This window comes from Dendronephthya gigantea, unplaced genomic scaffold, assembly GCF_004324835.1.
Source record: "Dendronephthya gigantea isolate DGI-Jeju-01 unplaced genomic scaffold, DenGig_1.0 000000F, whole genome shotgun sequence".
NCBI lineage: Eukaryota > Metazoa > Cnidaria > Anthozoa > Malacalcyonacea > Nephtheidae > Dendronephthya > Dendronephthya gigantea.
In genome coordinates this window covers 5283998-5306747 of record NW_021163010.1, presented here as the reverse complement: position 1 = coordinate 5306747, position 22750 = coordinate 5283998, and the positions used below count along the sequence as shown (strand labels likewise).

Sequence of the window (22750 nt, the reverse complement as noted above, 5' to 3'; positions counted from 1 at the left end):
CTCAACTTTTTCTGCGGAGAAAACAGGAAGAAGATAGTCGGTCACCTGGATTCCATGAATTTGAAATGAAGTTCCTTTTGCGTCAAAGGTACGTACAAAGACCTAATTAGCGATTCTATTTTTAGTGAGTTTAAATTGAAATTTAGGTAGCGCTGCCATAGCGTCATTGATAGCTCTCAATGTGACTGCATGTAGGGGTTTGCATGGGCTATCGTTCCTTTATAGATTGTGGAATGAAACCACAGTGATTTATCATAAACGACAGAAAATTGCGTCGCTAATATTAAGTTGCAATATGATGCATATGGATGCATAACAGTTTTTATTATTATTCCTATAGTATGCATGACATTTTTATTTTACTCAGTTTAATACGGAAAGATTCTTTCACAATTTTCTTCTAACACCAAATTACTTCACTTGTCCGGAAGGAAATGGTAGTGCTCCGGTGTCTGGTGCTACACAGAGTAATCAAGTACAGTATGCATTTATAGAATTATAACATTTTTTTTGAGACTTGAGTATCTAATGAGAAATGATAGGGGATTGCATTTATATTAGAATGCTTGACTCAGTTCACTGCATGGGTAAATTTGGTATCGGAACTCAGTTTGGAGTTTTGATGATTGAAGACGCTGCCACGCTTCTCCTTGCACATCAACGTCTTTTTTTACGTTTTCTCGACCAGGTCCAGGCGTCAAGTCTCGCACAAATTGCTGGTTTATTCAACAAACATAGGGTACATAGTTTGAACAATGCGCGGGAGCTTGTGACCCTGAAACGTTAACTCAGCGAGCGTACAAGATTCAGCCATATCTACATATCCAGGGGGCTCGAAACCTGACGAAGGAAAAAAATACTGGGTACGAGATTCAGGGCTCGGACATTTGTTATACAGTATATACTCGTTGATTTTATAATTTAACCTAATTATAATGTATGATAAGCTTAGGTATTGTTATTGATTGTAAGCCACATTATTGCATTATTGCCTACGAGATACGAATCGCATGAAATTAGATTCGATAAAACCAATCTGAGACCTCTTAAAATTTGTTGTTCTTAGCGAGAATGATGTCAGAAAAATGGTTTTTATAGCCAATCCTGTTTGAAACATTCAAAACGATGTTCATGTAAAGCTATACAACCACGACAAGTCATTAGCTCATTGATGAGTCATTAGCGCTTATACCAACGAGTCGTTGACCGAACGACATAAACATTCATACAAACTGGTATCGCTGTTCGTGTTTAACAATGTGAATATTTTTGTGTCCAGGTATTTTGATGTGAAGACTACATATAGATACTGGATGGTTGTATACGCCCAACATTCCTACGATATATGTGTATTCCTACGTCTATGGTGAGGTGAAAATCTTCGTTCCGGAAAAGTCTATGTAATAAAATTAATATGATGATCCACTCAATATTGATTTATTAATCGTAGAGTAGATTTGCCGTTGAAATACACGCATATGTGGAAACCGAATTTCTGAAATCGCAACTCAGCAAAGCTACGCGATTATCGTGCAAAGAAATTGTAGAGTAGTCTTTCACAGTTTTCTACTTGGTATTTGTTCACATTGGAGTTTAGGAACGATCTAACGTATCACGTTTTAAAAGCGAGCTTTATATTTTACCAAACCGCCTTTTTTGTCGCGGAACTAGATCACTTAGCATATTCTGTTACATTGTAGTGTGAACGCCCGACCGACAAATTCGATCCTGGAACGATCTTGAACAGGACTTGTTATTATTGGTGAAAGCATGATTAAGAACACTCGTTCTCAAACGGCTGCTTGTTCAAGAACTCATTCTGGGACACACAACGTCAACGCACGTTTACCTGGTGCAAGAGTGCAGCAGCCGAACAGTGCAAACAGACTTTCTCCGACACCGCCCTCGGCAGTTTCGCGACGATTCCCAACGTCGAAATCTCTTGAAAAGAACAATCAGAAATTGTTCAGTAGATCAAAATCTGCGCCACCAGGTCCACGTCAGCATCACTCGAGCAGCGTTCTTGACATTCGCGGGAAACTGTACGAGAACGGCAAGACATTTGATATGATGTCTCGTCTGAAAGGCAAATCATTTCCACGACGAATTCATCGTCTCATCAACGAAACGCCTGATAGTACTTCAGAAAACAGAAACGATTGTAGCAACATTTCGGTAATTGAAGTAAATTATACCGAAAATGCACTATCATCCGGTCAAATTGCCCTAAATAATAAACAGCTTCTGGAAAGAAGACGAGGCCTTCACCGACAAAGATCGACAAACAGGTCCGAGGTAAGTGAATCAGTCAGGATACCTTAATCAACTGAGCTGACCAGTGAGAAGCTTTACCATGCATATATAGCTCAGTTAGCTTTTGCTTTGCTTTCTGTTTTTTTAGGCTCGTGCAAAGATCATGCTAACATTCCATCATGTTCTTCTCGTTTGCCGTGTCAAACTGATCATGGCTAAGTATTCAATAGACCTAGTGCCAGCAACTAAAAAGCAAGTTTCGTGGAGCGAGAAGAGGCACACGAGAGAAGCTGCAGAAGTTTTGTTTAGCAAGTCCTTGTACCAGAGACAAGCAATGGTGAGCGATATTCTCAAATTTTGGCAACATTATATCTGCATGTTGTTGAGAAGACAAATTCAGTAGCCGGTCACGATAACATCACCGACAGAGCGGTTATTGGTAGAACGATTTCTCGGACCATTTTAAAGACGAAGGAACATCTCCAAAAACAATGTGTTAAAATCCAAGATTAGAGTTCTCAAGTCTGACTATAGGCGATGTTACATAATTAAACATGTGATTAATATCCTTATTTCTTGTGCCTTACCGATTATAAATGTGTGCTGTAAAACATCTTTTAGAGAGAATTGCTGGATATTATAAGTCTCTATTATATATCTTACAGTGATACACATTCCCCAGAACCCCTTGAGTTTTCAATCTATTTTCTTAGATATATTCTCACGTACCGAAATGGGCTGAAGTGATCTTAAGAAAAGCTCCTAGTGAGAGAACTGACAGAGAAATTATGCAAATTCACTCGATGATGAAAGGACTGCTTGCATATGATAAGTTTACCCGACGTATTCAAATTGCAATGTGTCGTTCAATGAGGTTTTTAAGGTAACGTTTCTAAGGTTAAAAGTTGGAGACAAGTCATTCATGAAAAGGGATACATGGGAATATACCGCGGACTTTCCTGGATTAAGATTAAAACAGCTTTCTTGAAATTTTACTCTTGTTAAAAACTACACTACAACTCCACTGAGAATCACAATACGTGTGATATACTGTATTGAGTGAAGAGAGAGGGGGAGTTTAAGTCTTTTTACACCTCTCTGAGAATAAGTGGTCGAAACGTGCATGTGTACATAAAAGTGTTATTTATAGTTCTTTTTATATCATTCCAGGATTAAGTATCCACGTGTTATTCTTCGTAAAGGGCACGTTGGACTTGCGTTCTACTTCATTTTTACTGGTTCCGTTTTTATCAATATTGAAGGACTTCATGTTGAGACAAACGAGGTGGCTTTTAAAACTGTCAGTATTCTACAGCGGGGCGACGCTTTCGGAGTAAGTTTTTAGAACAGTAGAATTCGATGGCCATTAACTCCTCGTGGACATCATGCAGTAACAGTATATGCACTCTGTGAAATCGCCACAAATTAGATTTAATTGGGCTTTGCAACGTAAGTCCAATTGTCTCCAGTTATTAATATAGGCGATTCATGAACGACCGTTGTTCTCATTGCATTAAAGGAAGTGGCATTATTACGAAACATGCGACGTACTGCATCTGTCGCAGTGAAAGAAGATGTAGAGTTAATGGTTGTCGACAAATATGTGTTTGGCAAAGTTTGTTCGGAAATATATGAACGGGAAATGAGAGAAAAAATGGAATTCTGTCGGTAGGATAATTTAACAATTCTGTTTCAAATGGAACTTCACGCAAATTTTTGACATGAAGCTATGATAGAAAATTTAGACGCTTCGTTTGTAAAGCTGTTGTATATTCTGTTGCATTGCAATAAGTGTACGAAATAGTAAGCCATATCCTTGAAGTCTAATATGTGTTATATGCATTCATTGGGGAAAACCATGCACAGGTGGTCGCTCCTCTAGTAACGGTTTAGTAAATTAGTGCTTCAATCATTTGATATATCACTTGATGGGATTTAATCACTATAGATCATATTACTAACACCGTTCTCCCCTCTTCCCACTGTAATATCGTTTTAGGGATTTGCCTCTTTTTAAACATTGGAGAGAGGAAGCCATCAAACGTATTTGCCAGGATTCACAGATACACGAGGTACATCTTAGTCAATGGTCTTAGTATGTAGGGAATTTTGTAAGGGTTTTGTGCGGCTTTAACTAATTATGTGAAAAGAAGTGTTCAAAAACTTCGTGTTTTGTGCCCTCACTTGTCAAGGTAGCAATGGATTTTGCAACGGCTACAAACAAGATATTCAATTGTTGTATTTCAGTATAAAACAGATAAAGTAATTGTGCGAAGCAGTGCTGACGAAGAAGACTGGATTTATTTTTGTATGGAGGTAATACTAATAACGGTCTTATGGGGCCAATGAACCCTATAAAAACGTATATCGTGATTTTAGGGTCGATGCAGCGTGATTAAAGCCCTGGAGTTCAACGTGAAACCAAAGCATTCTTCAAGTTTCGTATCCCGTCGTTTAGAAGAAGAGGATTGTGATCGCGGCTGGTATCTTTCGTTCGGCGTGACCGACTCGAAACACAGTCGGAAAAGATCGTATTCCACTGAAATGGAAATCATGAGGGAACTACAGATTTCGTTTGAACAAACTGACTTAAGAAAGATCGCAAAGACGCACATTATTGATGACGATCACGAAGTTATGTCGAGGTAACAAGATTATCCCCTCTACTGAAAAACCGAGTCACTCTCAAACTATGCAAATGAAGATGTTAGATAAGAATATAACACACCACAGTGAATGCCAAACAGTAAAGCTCGGCGGATATCAAGATCGATCAACCATCATTAAAACGATTGAATTTTCGATTTCCAGTCCTAATCTTAGGACCGAAGCCAAATTGCGGTTCTAACAAATTCTATTTTTAAATTTCGTCAGAAACATCAAAGAGAAAGAAGCGAAACTGAAAAAGATGGGAGGAGCGGAAGAAGTGTTGTTCTCATTTGGTAAAAGCTACAACCACTTGCCGCACTGCACAGGGGAAGCACAGTATTGCTTGATAAAGAAAGATGATAAACGATGTTCCTTGTTTGAAAGCAGTAGAAACGCTCGGAGCTGTGAGGACATTGACATAAAGAAAACAGAAAAACGAAGAAAATCGATCGAGTTTACAACTTTGTTGAATGAGGAGATGACAACTGGTCGCTTAAACAAAAGGACTGCCTACTTGAATATTGCAACAATGAAGAAAGGAGATGTTTTTGTAAGTCATTTAGACATAACGGTCATTCTCAAGAGTCACATTATTTATTATATCACAACAAATACACTGATCTCAGTCACTTCCTTTTTAGCTACCAACTTAAAAAAAAAAACGATATATAGAAAACAATTGAAATCTGTATCTATATTTATTTTAATGCATGGAATTACTTCAGTTATAGATTTCTTTAAATCGAATCGAGTAAGTCTATATAAGCATAGAGAAATAAAATTTGACTTTGACTATAAGCGCTACCGCCAATTACTACCGCCAACTATGGATGACCAATAATTAAAGCTCATGATTGGTTAGTATTATAAAACTATCGCATTTGATCTCTGTAATATATACCGGCAGTGGAATTTTGTGGTCGGTTTTAATCTTCATTTAATTCCATTTTGGTTAGAACCTTTACGAAGTGCTTCATCAGACAGGTAGACAACTCATCTTGGTTAGTAACAACGCAAAGATTTTACAAGTTAAGAAACAGACCTTCTTCAAACACGCTACGAAGAAATCTCTAGTAATTGCAAACGTGATGGCAATGGAAAACAAGTACGAGATGAGATTTTTCATAATCTCTTTACTGTGTGTGTTAGTTAGCCCTAATGCTTTACGATTCAAGTTGAGAGATTTGTGTATTTCTCACTTAGTTATCCAGATGACGATGCGTTGTATTACACATTTCGACAGAAATGTTTGTGGGAAGAAGTGAAGACAAGTGTTTTGCAGCAAACTATGGACAAGATAAACGTCACTCATGTTGAAAGAGATCAGGAACCTTCTAAAAAAGTGTTCACGGCGAAACAGCGGGCAAAAAGTGCTCGTCAGGTTTCCCGAAAATTTTTGTAATTTGTAATTTTGTAATAGTTGGAATTGTGAAAAAATTTGTTATGCACGTATCTTTGACTTACGCCTTATATAGACATCATACTTTACTGGGAACTTGGTCATGTACCTATGTAAATCAGTAAATCAGCTTGTACAAAACAGCTCGCATTTGGCTGATGCCACGTACCGCGTACATAAGTACATACAGTCATTATTATCTTGCTTAGACATAAGACATTGGGATTTTAGTAACTTATCAGTTGATAAAGAGTAATAAAACGTCCCCTCACTATATCGTTTAGCTACGAATTTTTATAAGTTTCACTTGGATAATTCTGAATATTGTCATAGGTTTTTACGACATCTTCATGTTCATTAATTCTCTCAAGTAATTTATGAACCCTCTCAATATGATTTTTATTAAGGTCAACGAGTGTCCGTGGTAAATATTCCAGGTTAGCTGAGAGAAGAGTGCAGGCATTTTCTTTGGTCAGCTTATTGGAGACTCGTATTAGTTCATCGTGTGCACAAATAAACTAAAATGAATTCAATGATATAAGGAATAGGAATGATTGGAAAGAACTAGAGTGTAATATGCAATGTCGGATGATATAATTCGAGGCCATGTTCTGATAATGCATGATCTCGCTTACCTGAGATCAACTGAGGCGTGAAGTGACTTTGACAAAATGAAATACGTTTTTTGTATGTACCGAGCAGCGTTGACATCATAGAAATAATAGATATTATTGTCTATTATTGTATATTGTATATATGTCTATTATTTCTATGGTTGACATCAACTCGACAATAGCTTGTCTCATCATGATATCTCGCAATGTCTAATTTCAATACCTCAAAATTTACGGCAATAAAGCGGTATCATGGGCTTGAATCATTGACCATATTGTGAATTAGAAAAACTAAAAATTTCCTTTAAAGCACGATTTGTATACGACACTCTTTCGTTTTTACGTACGTAGGCAAGAAGGGGAAGCCAGGGCTAGAAGATTGTGTTACCTGTATAAAAGGTTTTTGCTCAGAATTACTTGCAAATTGTACATCTTCAGCTCCAACATTAATGGCTAACTCCTCTGCCTAAAAAAAAGCAAACATCCTACGCAAACATCCTACGCAAAAAACGATCCTTTTCTTACGTTTCAATTTTTTTGCCTTTGAAACGTCGGTGACTTAATACGGCGTAAATTCGATTCGACGATTTCGAAGGCCGAGGTTATTCGTTGCGTCGAACTGGCAATTCAAACAATAGACGAGATGATAAAGCCATTTTCATCTCACTCATTCCCATTTCAATTTTAAAATGCAACTTATAAACTATGCCTAAGGAATTTCTTTTTTCAATACCTTGTTTAAAATTTCTTCATTATCATATATGTCATTATCTGATGACACCCAACTATTTGTGATATTTATAATCCCTGAAAAAGAGAAAGGTAGAATGAGTACCGTATAACAATTATTACTGGCAGTGGGATTGCTATCAACCAAATGAACAAAATTGGCACAGACAGACATAAGCAGATCTTTTGAATAAAATACAACATGAAATAACCAAAGAAGTATATAGAAAGATACTGACAAACACATGCAGAAGTCCAAAGAAATCAAGAAAATGGGTTAGTCAATGAAAACTACAGCAACACTATTTTGTGAAGTATCCAGTAATGCTATCCTCAATACAAATATTTTACCTTTGTGCTCATACATAAAAGACACAGAACCCTCATCTCCAACATGACCTCTAAGGAAGAAAACAAGAGATCTAGATCAATGCTTGTTGCCGTGATCTTTACGATGTAGGGTGTGTGTACGGATGTTTTGTACTATGCAAATAGTTGAAGGAAAACCAAATTATGTGGCTTGTTTTCATCACATCTTACCCATTTTTTGTAAAAAGTGTTCTTATCTCTGTTCTGGTTTTACTCTTGTTTGATGTTAATGTGTCAACCAATATTCCACATCCACCAGGCCCATGACCTTCTATCAATAAACTGTGACTGACTTCACCCATGTTCTGAAAATGACGAACAAGCCCTTGATACCAATACTTTCCTTGCATGTACTGTGAAACCCAGGTGGATTCTACAAGTATTAAGTAAGCTACCTTAACACCTGACTTGATAGCTGAATCTATTTTATCTTTAGTCATATTTGCAGCTTTTGCACGCTGAATCAAATGCTCCAGTTTTACATTGAGTGTTGGGTCGGAACCACTTTCTGGAATGAGATATTGCCATAGTTGATTAGATCCAGACAATTGAATAATCCTTCTATTAAATGACTCTAGATACATTTAGACAGATCTTTTCTCTTCACTCTTCAGTACAGAGATACCTCGAACAGCTGTAACAATTTCCTTATGTAATCTTCCTAAAACTTTTGCTCTTGCAATGTCTCTATGCATTTTCTTAAACTTTATGTTTGCCCATTTACTGTGTCCAGCCATCGATCTTCTCACAACAATCATAGCTAATGCTAAAATTACAAGAACAAACTATATTAAAGACAAAACAATTGAACACTTTGTCAGAGGCCAATAATGCAATAATATAGTATCCGTTTCACAGCGCTTATGAAATGAAATAGAAGCAAGTCTGAAAACATGGCCTTTCTTCCCAATTTTAAAATGCAAGCAACATTTATTTCTTACTCTATTTGTAACATTAACATATGCATTTATCAATCATAAACCGTCTACTCTGGCACTCTCCAGTGCACTCTTCTTTCAGCCATGTTTTGGCTCAACCTTTTGAAGATGTTACATGAAGTTCTTCACAGTCCCACGGGCTAACCTCTGGATTCCGACAAAGAACCGGTGCAAAAAGAGAATTGTACACATTATTATTCCTATTCCGAATCCTCCCCTCTCGACTTTCATATAGATAAAGTATATATTATGTCATAAGTCATATGGCAAGTAGCAGTGAATTTTCCATCTTTATCCTCCCCACTCCCGAGTCCCGCCCCAATGAGATCTGGTGCCGCCACTGGCACTGGTGCGATTTTCTTCGGCCAAGGTTTAAAAACGTAAATCGGTAACGATGTGATGCTTATCAAAAATTTCATTCCCACCGTGGTCAAGCTAATCAGTTTTCACCTTGCCCGGTTTGCATTTCGGAGTAACACTATCACAATAAGAATATCAAAATGCCGTGAAAACGATCATATATTTATTTTTTCTGGTCAGCCGACTAAAACCGACCAACTAAAATCGCCGGTTGCGGTTGCACAGGATATCACTAATTTATCAAAGACATTAAATCGCATTATAATAAATTTTTAAGAGTAAATTCCGGATGGTGATTCTTCGGGTAAAAGATATATCTGGCGAAAGATTATATTTCACATCTGCTGTGTTGAGTTTCCATTCCAAGTGTTATTTTCGTCATCATCCTTATCAGGTTGTTTAAATGAATGAATCTTTCCATCCTTCTTGAAGTGTTCTTCATTTTGCTCATCTCTCTTTCTTCTGCGAATTTCGGATGCCGAAGACGATGACGTACTTGAGAAAAAGAGGTTACATGAAGTAAAAACAGAACTAAACAATGTTGTGCTGCATCCCGCGAACATGGCTGTTAACAAGTTGCAACAACTGGTGAAGATACAACAGGCTCTAACAACATTGTTAACGACCATGTTTGTGACGTAAAAAACAATGGTCGGTATCTTAACAATACTAAACATACACTAACACTGATAAAGAGATACTAAAGAGATTTTAAGTGGGTCCGACCTCGTTACTGGGAGACTAGCCGTAACTTCTTAATCAACTGAAACACTGGCGACATTACATGAAGCTATTTTTGCAATATTTTAAATCCATGCACTCTAGTGTAATATTTAGTTATAGTCTAAAAATAGTTTAGGGATTGTTGCTAGGAGTGGCTGGTTAATAAAACATCAGCGCGACGTTCCTAACCTCAATTCTTGCATGTCAAGATCTATTACCTTGCAGAATCACTTGTTTCGTGGTTTGTCCCTTGTTCTGCAACTCCTCGAGTTTCTTGTGGTGACGCAAACAAAAAATATTTGATCCACGATATCAGAGCTAAGAACGGAGCCATGATGTAGAATACCATTGATGTTACGAATGACGAGTTGTCTGAAGCACGAGAACTGCTCGATGTTGTCTGGAATTAATGAAAATAAGTTCTAGCAGTGCGTAACATCACACAAACTCAAATGAGGGCATTTGGTCAGGGCCAGAATGCAGTGAGTGGTAAAAAATGAAGACTGATACATTTGGCACTTATTGAAGGAAACAATAGTATATATACACTATTTTATTGCATTTCACCACTCTCTATTCTGCGATATCATAGTTGAATTAAAACTCTTTGAAAGATTTGAAATTTGAAAGAGAGGAGATCATAATTTTAAACAAATGCACCTCACCGGATCGACTATCAGAGCAGCGCTTGGAGCTAAACCAAGGTCGCTAAGAGTTCTCGTAAAATCGTCTTCGACAAGATGTTTACGAGGAAACGTCGTCCAAAACGTTACTTGATTTGTAAAACTCGTTCGCTAAAAATCATTATGTTAAATAATAAGTTGAATTAAATACAAATACACGGAAGATTTAAGACCACTCCATTATCGGAGCACTCATAATATATGTATTCGAATGTTCGCCGACCGGACGTCGTGCATCTCGTGTGCGTCAACAATAACTAAGTGATGATAAGAGAACTCAACTCATTATCTGCATGTTGTTCATAATGCGCTCCTCAAACTAGAAGCACGACATTTGAGCTTAGTGTTGAAAGCACAGCTCCGGAAACACAAGGAAATAATATGGATTGAATCCTGTCGGAGGGCCCGAGTTACATTTTTGCAACGTTCACAGTTTACGAAGAAGTACGAATCTAAATCATCAATATCAGTAAGTTAAGGAATCCTAAGCAAATTCTAAGCAAACGATAGAAATACAAACCGAACAAATGAATTCTCTCGCCGCCTGAAGAAGGGCATCTGGAGGGAAATTTTGTGTCAATGAACTGCCATCGGGAAGACGAAACTGCAGACGTACTTCGGAACTAAAAACAACGAATTGAGAACGTTGTGAGAAAGTACCTGACAACAACTGAATCACAGGCAGTACTACTTTTACTAAGTGGAGTAGCATAAAAAATACAAGTTTAATTTCTCTGGCATAGAGTTTCTTCTCCTGACCCTGCTTCTCGCCCTTTGTCTACGGTCCAAAATGTACATATATCAAAAACAACTGGCCTCATCAGAAACACAAATCAAAATTTACCATTGCATATTACGTTCATTGTGATCGACTCGTGGGTCAACCCTCGCAGCTACATGACGTCTCTCTTCTTGCTGTACAATCTCTCTGGCGGCTCGTTCTGCTTTATCTTGCGCGATCTTCTGACGGATGGCTTCTTTTGCAGCTTTGTCTTTTGCTTTCTCAGACCTTATTCTTTCAGCCATTTGCTGGGCAAGCGTTTCTTCTCTTTCTGCCTTTGCTTTCAACAAAGCCTGTCCTTCTTTTCGTCTTTCAGCTTCTTTACGACGTCCATCCTGAAAGCCAAACTAATTTGAGAAAAGGCGGCGGTCCAAAAATAAAATTATTTGCGAATTTGAATCAGAATAAGACAGCCTTTGGAGAAGCCAAAAGAAGTAAAAAGAAAGCCAGTTCTCACTAAAACGATACGACATTACAAACGTTTCTAAAAGTGTTTTCTCCAATGATGTTGATCTGTTATTAAAGAGTGACATTCGCCATCTTTTTTAATGTGGCAATATATAGTACTCTCTGACCTCTTTTTCCTTTTCTGCCCTTTCTCTTTTCTTCTCTTCAATTAACTTCTTTGCTCTGAATAACAAAATAAAAAGATTGTTTTTCGTTTAAAATATCAAACCTTGTTTTGAGAATTAGTGGTATGAAATATACGCCAAATTTGTTCAAACGAACGTCCACTCTACCATAGACGAAAGAGGCAATAATGCACACCTGGTAACTCTGTCAGTCAAACTCTGTTCAGAATCATCTTGCACCTAAAAGGGTAGAAAAATGGCTTTGAAAAAATACAGGTATTTTAGTTGACACATAAAAGAGGGTTTGATAGAATTACAACTACAAGTTTGAGTGATAAAAAAAATTATAACTTACTGGCCCGTTACTGGTGCTAGCACCTGGTGATTGTGAAGTTCTTGGCAAAGACATGGACTCTACATTAGGTTGGGCTACCACTTTGGGAAACTTTACACGATGTTTCTGTGTGAACGGGAAATAGGAATATAATAAAATTAGATGGATAATCAAATTGTAAACAGGGAGACACTTGGAGAAGGTCTGCAATAACAATAGCAGCCATGGGCATCAATTGAATGTTAATTGAAGGGGACTAATCCAGACTATATTCATATATTCTGTTATGCTAGGCTGATTTCTGTTAAAAGTGAAATTGTTTTCAAAAGAAATTAGCTAGGCATACTGGCATAGTAGAATATATGAATATGATCCACCTCAATTATAACGTCAACAACATCAATGATAGCAGCACAATGGTAGAATAATTATGGACAATTGAAGTGTGTATGGATAGCAATTTGTAATCATGCAGAGCCAAGTGAAATACCTGAATTGTCTGATTGATTTTGTCCAAAAACTGATCAACAGACAGAGGGACAGCAATAACTTCCAATGGTGTGCCTGTTCCATCAAGAAAGTATGTACATGGAATACAAATCACAGGATCTTGTACAGGCAGGTTAAGGAGCAATATTTCTTTATTAAAGTTATACATCTTAGAAAGTTCATTACAAAAAAAATAATCACTTTGTGCAGTCATATGTGTTATAACAAAATAATAACAAAATCATAAGTAATACAATATTAAATACCTAAACCTCATCTTTAGGTTTATAATAAGTTAATAACCCAGGCAACACATTGTTTTGCCACATAAAGTATGAAATATAAGGATACAAATGGAAGAAAATTGTTTCAGTTCATTGCTAAAAACAAAATTTTTTGATTATATTAAAAAAAGTGTTTCTACAAGTGAATTGAAATATAATGTTTATATTGTGGTCCATAGCATACAGGAGTTTTTAAATAAAAAAGATATAAGAGCGATTTTTTTATTTTCAATTGTTGTCCTCATGAAAGGTGGTGGGTAGCTCCCTTTCCTACCAAAATTTTTACCACTGTCCATTTGGCATGTAAAAGCAATAGCATATCTGTTTAATAACCTTGCCCAAAAATGCACAATAAAAAAATTAAAAATTACCTATCATCAAGTAATTTTATTGCAGTACAATCTGCCATGCAGACCTCATTTATCTAAATAAGAATATAAATATAATAAATGCATAAGTTTATAACCGAAATTATCTTTCTAATAAATGTTAAGATTATATAAACCAGAGAAAGAATACAATAATATCTGCAGGATTGTCTCCCTGTTACACTATACAGATAATCCCAAACCAACCAGTTTTATTGTGGCATCAGTTTAATGGGTTGAAATAAATTTACAAGGACAACATAAATGGGACTACCATATATATATTATATACCTTTGTGTTTTCCCAAACAGCATCCATTTTTCTGGACTGTTCATCATTGCCTTATGTTGTAACATAAAATATATTATAATTCATATTTTTTGCATTTACTATATATTGTTTTCAAATTTTGAAAAATGGTACTGTAAGTCATATTAAGATGTGAAGTAATTATCTTATCTGTACGTGTTAAAACAGAATAAAATTATGAAACAAGCTCTTTATTTAGAATTCTCTCTATTAAGAATTGGATCTTGTTAGCCAGGCTAGCTTAACAAGGTCCATCTGTTAATCCACATCATCAGTTCTAAGAATGAATGGTGCATTCAATGTGTAAGTCTTTGCCGAAGCACCACAACCCCAAAATAAAAGACGTGTTGATGTGATTAGATGATACAAAAAATAGTTGCTTGGCCTACAAGACTATGCTGTTGCTACTGCTAAATACTTATACTGCATTTATGTAATCCTCCGCTCATCCTGCTTACAGTACTCTACTTGACTACTTCACATTGAGGAACTTCAGCGTAGGCCATAGGCTACACTCAAGGAATCCATGCATCTTTGCTAAGAACCATCGATTATTCACATTGTTTAGTACAACTCCACTTTGATTAACCTCTCTTAATCTTACTTTTAAAAGCTTCATTTTCCCAGTCATACAAATTACAAATGACGTCATATTTGTTTCTAACTTTTCATTATATAGATAGTATACCTTTTATATACACAACAAATAGTGATCCAATCCTTCTCGATTCAGCAATGGCTTCTGCCACGGATCCTTCGAACCAAAGCATATTCAATATCTTATAATTGTTTCAATAGACCAGAAGACTCCAGTGTTTGAATAACTCCTTTCCCTTCGATTTTCTAGATCATTTATATTCTTCTAAATTCTTATATTTAAAACAACATGAAGTAACGAATTGTGATCGCACTGATCTCACAATCTGTGATTACCTGTGAAATAGATTATGGTACTGCCAGTTGGGGCTACCAGTGAGCTCTACATATATCTAAACATATGTATCATAGATATATGCAGAGTTCACTGACATGATACAGAATGATTGCTCAGAGGCCGATATATTCGCGTTCTGCATTATTGGTTTCTTCTCAAATTGTTAACACGAATATATGAATATTACCCCCCCCGCCCCACTTTAAGGATCTTCGCGGCGTCTGTTGTTTTTTTCATTTTAACTTGGTTTCAGTAACACGTAAAAATAATGTTTTACGTGTTTTCATAACACGTAAAAGAAATGCAAGAACATTTGAACTTTATATTTGGATGTTTGAAAAGAAAATTCTTCCCATTACCAGTACAATGAACGAAATATGTCGTGACTTTAGGCTGCCATCCACTTTTTAAAGCTTGTTCAATTACACTTCGTGACTGCGACGCAGAGAAAAGTTGCGATGCGCGCGAAAAAATATAGACTATTTCTTGAATATTCAGCGAGATACCACAATCGTCTTTCTGGAATACACAGACTAGAATACACACACTGTGTCTTACAGCCTTCGTAGTTTAACGTGTATTACCAAGTCATAAATGCGTGTGTGGTCATTAGGTTATCGCACATCATCCATTTATTGCATGAAGATCGGCACGGGCCCCGAGACCCAAATGCTCCTCGTTGCCTTCATGATCACTTTAATGACGTATTATTTGCATTACTTTTGAGTAGTTCACATTCATTCCTCAGATTATTCGTACATTCGATAAGAAATCCTACCACTCCACGGTCAATGAACATTTGAGGAACAGAGTTTGGAGGCTGAAAACAAATATATGCAACATAAGAAAAATAAATATATGTTTTAGGATTACCATCACGATTGCTCGTGTTATTTATTTATTACCAAATGGCCTCGTTTTTGTTTTTACTGTAGTGGGAAATTATTGTACATTGTCATTGGCCTTGAGTCTAACATTAGCAAAGAACGAATTTCTTCCAGCAATTATATTTTGTTTCTGATCTGACATATACCCAAGTAACCCAACTGATTAAGCATGGAAACAAGGCCACTGGACAAAGTCGTGTGAATTGGACTATTTTAAATAACCGGTCAGTACTAACCAAGCGACTCACCTTCATTACTGTGGTAACTATCCAAACAAATTCCGACTTATCTGTTTCGTTTTCTGCCGGAAGGAGGGCATAGGAATTAAGAATAGTTTCTCCTCTTGAATTGAGAGAAAAATGCAAGGATAAGAATAATGTAATATATTAAACATATAAGAGATATACACAATTGTTTATACGGCAATAGAATTGATCTTTTTCCCATTTAATGATTTAGAAAGCCAAAAGAAACAAACGATATTTTCATAACAGCGCTGCTGATTGTGATTTTTCTATCTACTGTACTTATTTTGCTTGGGTAGCATATTGTAATATCACAGAAACTTAAACTTCATTTTTCTCGAATTCTTTTTATGCAATTCTTCAATTGGCCAGCCAATCGTCAGTGTCCTCTTTCTACCATAATTGAATGTACGTAATTCTCGGTTGCGCCAATTAGACAACATATTGTAGCTGACTATTTCCGATAATCGTGTGTATGGGTCTATACCAGAATCTATACCATTGAACTGATCTATACTCACCTCACAAAACTTTCTATTGGAGGTTTAATTGATGAAATGACTGATGTAGAGGTTGACATATACATTTCTCCGATCCTCTGGTAATGATTCACCGTTACGTAGTCTCTATATGCAAAATGCGAAATGACTGTAAAGTGAAGTAACATAAAATCAGTTCTTCATTACTGCCAAAAACGATATATAACCACTGTGCTGCCAACGTACACTGACATTTCACTAATTTAGGTGCATACAATTTACCTCGCTGACATTATTCCCCCAGCCATTTCCCCGATGCAAGAGTAGGTAATATCGGTCGTTGAATTCACTTTTTGAATGATCTGAAATAAACAAATACCACTGAGTGTTTAGCTTAAACTTGTTATTAGGACATACCTTGCAAGATCTTTCTCTAGTCTTCTCTAAACATGTATACATACGACCGTTTCAACTTCGTTTGGAAGTTATGTATTATACATACAACCACGTTCACTTTGTTGAATTATTCAATTTTACACGAAAAGGGCTGGAAATCCTGCCTCCCCCCATTTCATACCCTAGCCTATATAGCCTACTTCTCGATCAAATACCTGGTTGCCTACAGTCTGCAGCATTAACATATACTGTGTACCTCAGCATGTGTGATGTTTTTATTCCACTTCTTTATATTTTCCTTATCGCCAAATACCATGGGATGTACAAGCTGATGATTTGCATTGATACACGCCTGAAAGTATTTATAATAACTGATAGTTATCGAAAAAGAAGAGCACCACTGACGTTCATATTCATCTCCGACGGGAAAAAGTAGCTATACAGCTTGGTGTTGCCATTATGTCACTGTAAGCCTATGATATTTTAAATATGCAGTTTAAAAACCCATTGAGATGAATACGAATGGGCCAGTAAAATCGGAACAACACGATTAATAACACTTTACCCTCAATCTGAGAATTTTCCCAAGATTTTCATCCGTTGTACTCTCTACCAAGATGCCATCCTGTGATGGTAAAATTACAGCATTCATGACTGGGTGTTTTTCAGTCAGTACGAAGAAACCGTATATTGTCATTACCTTTTGTTTCTCTATGTCCCAAGATTTCTCTGCGTACAAAAACCCCAATGCTTTGCTGGTTGCTTTTCGTGCAGTTTCAATGAATCCCAAATTCTAGTAAAGAGGGAAACGGAAAATTAAATATACTGCTGATGTTTCTGCGGTGATTCGCTGTCACCATTATCGTAGGAAGCAACACTATAGGGACATGTCACAGTGCTCGGAAGCTTTCGTCCAATTGGATAATGCTTTTCTATACTTTCTAAAGAACGAAGCTATGCTATTGGTTGAAACAGAAATGTATTGTAAAGTTCAGCCAGTGAAAATCATTCTTGCGAGGAGCTGCGACACTACCCACGCTATAACAATATAAAGTATCGTAGGATAAAAACGCTAAAAATAGAAGATTATTTAGGAAATGCTACAGAGAGTGATCGTTTGTTCAGCTAGATTCACTGAATAATAATCTAATTCGAATTTCAAAGGTTTTTCAGACTTTAGATCTGACCAAATAAAGTCGCACACTCGCAGGGCCTGCTCTGTCCCTCTCTAACTCTGAATGACGGTTATATACTGTATGAAAAACAGGAGTTTCCATTTATGTGTTTTTTTTTCGTACGACACTGCGCTGACAAACGTGCTGGTCTACAATGCGTCAAGTCTCTCAGGACTACATTGTGTCAAGCGTTCCTCGAGGCGGAATAAAGAAGTATAGGACGCGATCTCGAACTAGCAACCCACCTCTCTAATAACCTCTTCTTCATCTTCTGAATCTAGCAAAAATTGTAGTCATTATAAATTTTAAATAAAACTGGCACAGTTAGTTTTACGGCTATGATTGAAAGTTTCAACTCTCTAAGACAATTTTAAAGATTCATGCATACTGTAGTAATTAAATTTTACTTTACCTTTAGTCAAAACGTATTTAATTGTTGTTTTAAAAAGTTACGTTTTCCATGCAATTTCTATACTAATACATTTTTAATTTTTTTCCAGTGACTTAAATAGAACTTCAAATGATTGTGATGGGATTGACAAAAACACTGATTTTAGCTAACCTTGTTCCGGTGGTGTATGAAACGAGAGCACAGAATACGCTGAACTCCTTGTAAGAAAAGTATAAGAAATATTTTGGAATAATAACATTACTTCACTATTTTCTTAGCTGCTGCTTCCCTACATGAAAACACAAAACTTACGCCACACGACTTGAATAGGCCCCTACCCTAACTCCTAACATAAGTACATAATAATAATTAAACATTTGGTTAATAGTTTGTGACTTACAATGGCGGTTTGATAGATCCATAACCTGGTTTCTCTACAGCGAAATGAGAGTAAATGGGTAAGGCAAGATCAGAATAACGATCAACTGGTATAACAAGCTATAATATCATCATGGTACATACGTGAAATTATACTCGTTGCTGCTTTTTTCTCTTTGGGGAGAACCTGCAAAATCATCGTGATTTGCATTCAGTTTTGCTCAAAATGAAGACGTTTACTGCAAGACTAGAAACATCCCCCAAGCTCCTCTCCCTTTCCTTGCATGCAGTTGCAGCGTCGGCTTCATACTGTACCTTAACTCGCATATACCAGGCCTCAACCCAAACCAATACAAATGATCCAATTTCAAGAAAATAGTCAACTGGTCTGCTTCCATTATCCTTACTTGAATCATCAAACTGAAAACACATGTTTTGGGATATTGAACTAGCTGCTGAAATACTGGAGATTTTTATTTTTAGATTTTCAGTTTTTTATATATTTCTTTAAAATCTGCAGTGTTATACTATATTAAGAATACTCACGTCAAATACAAACGCTTTCGTTAAAAGATATACAGTCGATACAAATGTGGTTAGCTGAAAAAAAGACGAGAAAATTTGAATGAAAAGGCATTAATGACAACGTAACAGGGATGAATAATGGAAAGCATACTGTATCTATGGTTGGCATTACCCCTCAAGATTTTATGTTTACTCGAAATAGCATGACGCTTATTGTCCGTATGGTAAAGAAATGTTTTTAGCAGTCATATTTATAGTTATAAATATATGGTGTATAAATATACAGTATAGTGTAATTACATTAATTCAAAAATTTATAAACTTTCTAATAAAATTGATCAGAACAGTGTAGTTCCTTGGACATGCCCCCGCTATATATGTATTGTACATACAATACTTACAGCTACCACATGTACTTTTTTGCAGACAAGATAACCATAAATCCACAGTAATAACGTAACACGTACCAAAGAAAGAATCTTTAGAAACAATAAAAAGAATATTAGGAGGAGTACAAAACATGCAGTTTATAACATTGTGTCCACCTTAGCTAGTGGAGATTAATATTTAAGTTTAGAGACTGTTGTGAGTGATTGATTTTGACCAATCGCGTGAGTAGATTTAGGCAAATACACGAAAATTGTATATTAATTCGGTATATTCGACCATTGTCAGGTATACCATAATTCGGTATATTCCGAATTTCAGGTAAGGTCGAATGTACCGGAACATGGTATCTACCGATACCTGCTTAGGTCATACCATTCGACCATGGTCGAGTATACCATATTTCGGTATATTCGACCATGATGGAGTATACCATATTGTATACCATATTTCGGTATATTCGACCATGATCGAGTATACAATATTTCAGTCAGTATTTTCGACCATGGTCGAGTATACCATATTTCGGTATATTTCAGTATACTATATTTATATAAATTAGTATTTTTTATTGGAACGCGTACAATTGAGGGCTACTTGCTCTCAAAAACTTAGTCAGTTTTCAGCAATGTAGATTTTCTTTCTTCATTTTATTTTACAGGATTTTTATGGCCCGAGAACACCCTTTTATAATAATTTGCTTCATGCATGCACTGATGTATGGCCTAAACACACGCCCCACTGACGCTAACCGAACTGAAATGAAACTTACCATAATGTCAAAAAGAGAAGACGTAATTCCATAATGTTTAACCTCTTGAGAAAGAGAATCATTTATACCAGTGACAGCCACACCCTAAGAATATCAACGTATATAGTGTATCTATAAACGTATTATATCTATAAACTGAACGTTTTCTAATAGTTCTATAGATTCTTACATCATCGGCATCTTTTGTATGCCGGAACATAAGCAGTTTCAGCTGAAAGATTTATGCAGCTATCGACTAAATTTTGTTCAAGGAAAGAAGAGCGAAATCAACTCCACGGAGAGCAACTTACAACGAGTAGTTCTGCAATGTGTGGGTTTCGAAATGATCTGAATTTAGCCCCGTTTTCAACTTTTGTGTCGATAGATATTTGTATTACGGCAAAAATGACCAACTTTCGGCTACAATATAGTTGCGTTTTAGCTCTAATTATAAAAATATATGCATGTTGTTGAGTCAATCCAGCTATTAAAACCTAAAAGAGATTTTTTTTGTGATTCAAGACCGTTTACAGGATGTAGGTAGGGAAACTCAGACATCTCCAAAGGTCTCAGGGATTTAGTTGTCGACAACTATTTGTGATCGACAACTAAAAGTCGGCAACTAAACTCTAAATTATTAGTTGTCGACAACTAAGCAGTTTCCCTTTTCGAAAAGAGAAACTGCGTAGTTGTCGACAACTAAGCAGTTTCCCTTTTCGAAAAGATACATTGCGTAGTTGTCGACAACTAATGGTTGTTGACAGCCTCATTTTTTGGCGTTTTTCTAGTGTGTCAAAACTTTTGTTTTAGTTGTAGACTACTTTTAATCTCCGGGTGCTAAATTAGTATTTAAACGCCAGTGTGTGGAACCTTTATCGGACTTATTTAGTTGTCGACAACTTTTAGTTGTCGATCACAAATAGTTATCGACAACTAAATCCCTAGTCTGTGGAGGCCCTTATATGATGATTAATAAGCCGGTTCATACAGACACCGTGATTTGCTTCAGGGTAAAGGTCAAACATTATGCTATTGGGGCCAAATAACAACCAGATTAAAATATTAAATATCTACCACTATTACGTTCTACTACGTTTGTGACGATCCCATGTGCGATTTCTCTGTGTGGACTGGTTGCGTTATTCAACCATTCGCTTCATCTCAACTAATGGGATGAATTTTTTCTTCAATTTTTCTTGGTTCTCTCATATTAAAAGGCCTAAAGCTCGCTTTGTGGATTATTTACAGCTCTTGACAAAGGACTAGTATACGTAACTATAAACAAAACCGTTATAAGAGATGCTGATATTAACCTCACCTGAGCATAGATAACCCACAGAAGAAACGTGAATAGAAAATCGAATATACAAAATAAGCAGAATATTTGTCTTGACGAAGATAAATTATTGTATAGTCTTCTGAACCATGGCGGTTTTGAACTGACTGCCGCTTCTAATGCTTGTGCTGATTCCGCTACAGATAGTTGAGTTGTCGAAGAAGAGCTGGCTTGAAATTCGACAGTTTTTCCTTTCTTAGCCATGTATTAAAAGTTTGGTTTAAGTGGAAGCGCTTTGCATGATTCTGTATAGATTCGTGTTGGTTTGATATGAAACACGACACTGTGTTCCGTTCCGACTCAATGCGTCTTTTGAGTTGTGCTGTTATATGTATGATATAAATTTGCATACAGGAAAGGTCTGGTGGATCTGTGTACAAAACGCAAAAGGCTTTGGACTTTGGAGGTGTCTGTGGACAGCCAAAAAGCTCCAAGGTCCAAATAAAATTCAACTTAAGTCCTCCGGCATGCTCGAATATAAGGTTGTAATCCAGTGCGATTCTTATACCACAAAGCTTCAGAGAACGTTGTTTATCGGATGATTTTCCGACAATGAGCAAATAATTTGTAAAATACCATATGCACCCTGTGAACAGTATTGTTAACAATGTTGTTGAAGCTTGTTGAATCATCAATGTTGTTGCAACTTGTTACAACAACATTGCATCGTGATTGCAACAACGACAACCTTCCATTCCTATCAGTGGGTGTGTTTTTTGTGTGCATTTTTCATCATGCCTTTTTCTCTCTCAGCAACTGTTTCTTGCAATCAGTGGGAACGCAACTTATTGACAGCACTCACTGACTGAACGGAGTGAACGCGGTTTTATAAGTGCTGGTTCTGCTTGATACCTGGGTCCGGTTGTTCAAAAGCCGGTTAACGCTAACCCTGGGTTAAATTTAACCCGCTTTTGAACAACCGGCCCCTGGACATTATTACTGCATTATTACGATCCTACGCCTAACCCTTACCGAACAGTTAACCCAATCAGAACATGGACTATTACCTGA

At 36.5% G+C, this 22750-nt stretch overlaps 4 protein-coding genes across 5 annotated transcripts; 1 reads left to right on the top strand and 3 right to left on the bottom strand.

Moving 5' to 3' along the window:
• The first annotated feature begins 1206 nt into the window (after window positions 1–1206).
• LOC114518845 (cyclic nucleotide-binding domain-containing protein 2-like) lies at window positions 1207–6394 on the top strand. 2 transcript variants are annotated; one of them, XM_028538861.1, is made up of 12 exons: window positions 1207–1366; window positions 1701–2295; window positions 2402–2590; window positions 2967–3136; window positions 3424–3586; window positions 3773–3921; window positions 4253–4325; window positions 4501–4569; window positions 4633–4898; window positions 5128–5452; window positions 5859–6007; window positions 6106–6394. In XM_028538861.1, the coding sequence occupies exons 2-12, from the start codon at window positions 1771–1773 to the stop codon at window positions 6302–6304; spliced, it is 2277 nt and encodes a 758-aa protein (XP_028394662.1). In that variant the 5' UTR covers window positions 1207–1366; window positions 1701–1770; the 3' UTR covers window positions 6305–6394. The 2 variants fall into 2 exon arrangements, with proteins under 2 accessions (XP_028394662.1, XP_028394671.1); XM_028538870.1 differs by having other exon boundaries at window positions 1207–1371.
• Window positions 6395–6475: 81 nt separating this feature from the next.
• On the bottom strand, window positions 6476–9045 carry LOC114518861 (probable transcriptional regulatory protein Kole_1935). The gene is made up of 8 exons (XM_028538883.1): window positions 8955–9045; window positions 8639–8779; window positions 8409–8521; window positions 8185–8318; window positions 7996–8045; window positions 7649–7722; window positions 7304–7381; window positions 6476–6819 (listed from the first exon to the last, which is right to left on the bottom strand). Exons 2-8 carry the CDS (start codon window positions 8769–8771, stop codon window positions 6586–6588), a joined length of 816 nt encoding a protein of 271 aa, XP_028394684.1. The 5' UTR covers window positions 8772–8779; window positions 8955–9045; the 3' UTR covers window positions 6476–6585.
• A 413-nt stretch (window positions 9046–9458) lies between these two features.
• Window positions 9459–14703, bottom strand: LOC114516294 (UBX domain-containing protein 4-like). The gene is made up of 13 exons (XM_028535729.1): window positions 14544–14703; window positions 13838–13887; window positions 13549–13601; window positions 13245–13273; window positions 12895–13013; window positions 12426–12530; window positions 12267–12310; window positions 12074–12128; window positions 11562–11833; window positions 11238–11340; window positions 10700–10828; window positions 10253–10434; window positions 9459–9806 (listed from the first exon to the last, which is right to left on the bottom strand). Exons 1-13 carry the CDS (start codon window positions 14623–14625, stop codon window positions 9647–9649), a joined length of 1383 nt encoding a protein of 460 aa, XP_028391530.1. The 5' UTR covers window positions 14626–14703; the 3' UTR covers window positions 9459–9646.
• Window positions 14704–15123: 420 nt separating this feature from the next.
• On the bottom strand, window positions 15124–22240 carry LOC114516597 (stAR-related lipid transfer protein 3-like). Its single transcript, XM_028536127.1, has 16 exons — window positions 21722–22240; window positions 20425–20508; window positions 19667–19744; window positions 19287–19340; window positions 19056–19160; window positions 18885–18927; window positions 18763–18796; window positions 18534–18580; window positions 18217–18248; window positions 17497–17589; window positions 17362–17421; window positions 17053–17148; window positions 16683–16762; window positions 16443–16547; window positions 15925–16018; window positions 15124–15609 (listed from the first exon to the last, which is right to left on the bottom strand). The coding sequence occupies exons 1-16, from the start codon at window positions 21941–21943 to the stop codon at window positions 15481–15483; spliced, it is 1356 nt and encodes a 451-aa protein (XP_028391928.1). The 5' UTR covers window positions 21944–22240; the 3' UTR covers window positions 15124–15480.
• Between the last annotated feature and the right edge of the window lie 510 nt (window positions 22241–22750).

Coding starts and splice junctions, on each gene's coding strand:
- LOC114518845 (XM_028538861.1), top strand. CDS start 1,771: ATGATTAAGAACACTCGTTCTCAAACGGCTGCTTGTTCAAGAACTCAT. Junction 3,922..4,252: donor GAAAAAATGGAATTCTGTCG/GTAGGATAATTT, acceptor ATATCGTTTTAG/GGATTTGCCTCTTTTTAAAC. Junction 4,326..4,500: donor AGGATTCACAGATACACGAG/GTACATCTTAGT, acceptor GTTGTATTTCAG/TATAAAACAGATAAAGTAAT.
- LOC114518861 (XM_028538883.1), bottom strand. CDS start 8,771: ATGATTGTTGTGAGAAGATCGATGGCTGGACACAGTAAATGGGCAAAC. Junction 7,382..7,648: donor ATGAAGAAATTTTAAACAAG/GTATTGAAAAAA, acceptor GCTTTTTTTTAG/GCAGAGGAGTTAGCCATTAA. Junction 6,820..7,303: donor AGCAAAAACCTTTTATACAG/GTAACACAATCT, acceptor AATTCATTTTAG/TTTATTTGTGCACACGATGA.
- LOC114516294 (XM_028535729.1), bottom strand. CDS start 14,625: ATGCTTTGGTTCGAAGGATCCGTGGCAGAAGCCATTGCTGAATCGAGA. Junction 11,341..11,561: donor AATGAACGTAATATGCAATG/GTAAATTTTGAT, acceptor CGTTGTTTTTAG/TTCCGAAGTACGTCTGCAGT. Junction 10,435..10,699: donor CTGCTCTGATAGTCGATCCG/GTGAGGTGCATT, acceptor CATTAATTCCAG/ACAACATCGAGCAGTTCTCG.
- LOC114516597 (XM_028536127.1), bottom strand. CDS start 21,943: ATGGCTAAGAAAGGAAAAACTGTCGAATTTCAAGCCAGCTCTTCTTCG. Junction 20,509..21,721: donor TGTGGGTTATCTATGCTCAG/GTGAGGTTAATA, acceptor TGATATTCTTAG/GGTGTGGCTGTCACTGGTAT. Junction 16,019..16,442: donor CCAATAGAAAGTTTTGTGAG/GTGAGTATAGAT, acceptor TCTCAATTCAAG/AGGAGAAACTATTCTTAATT.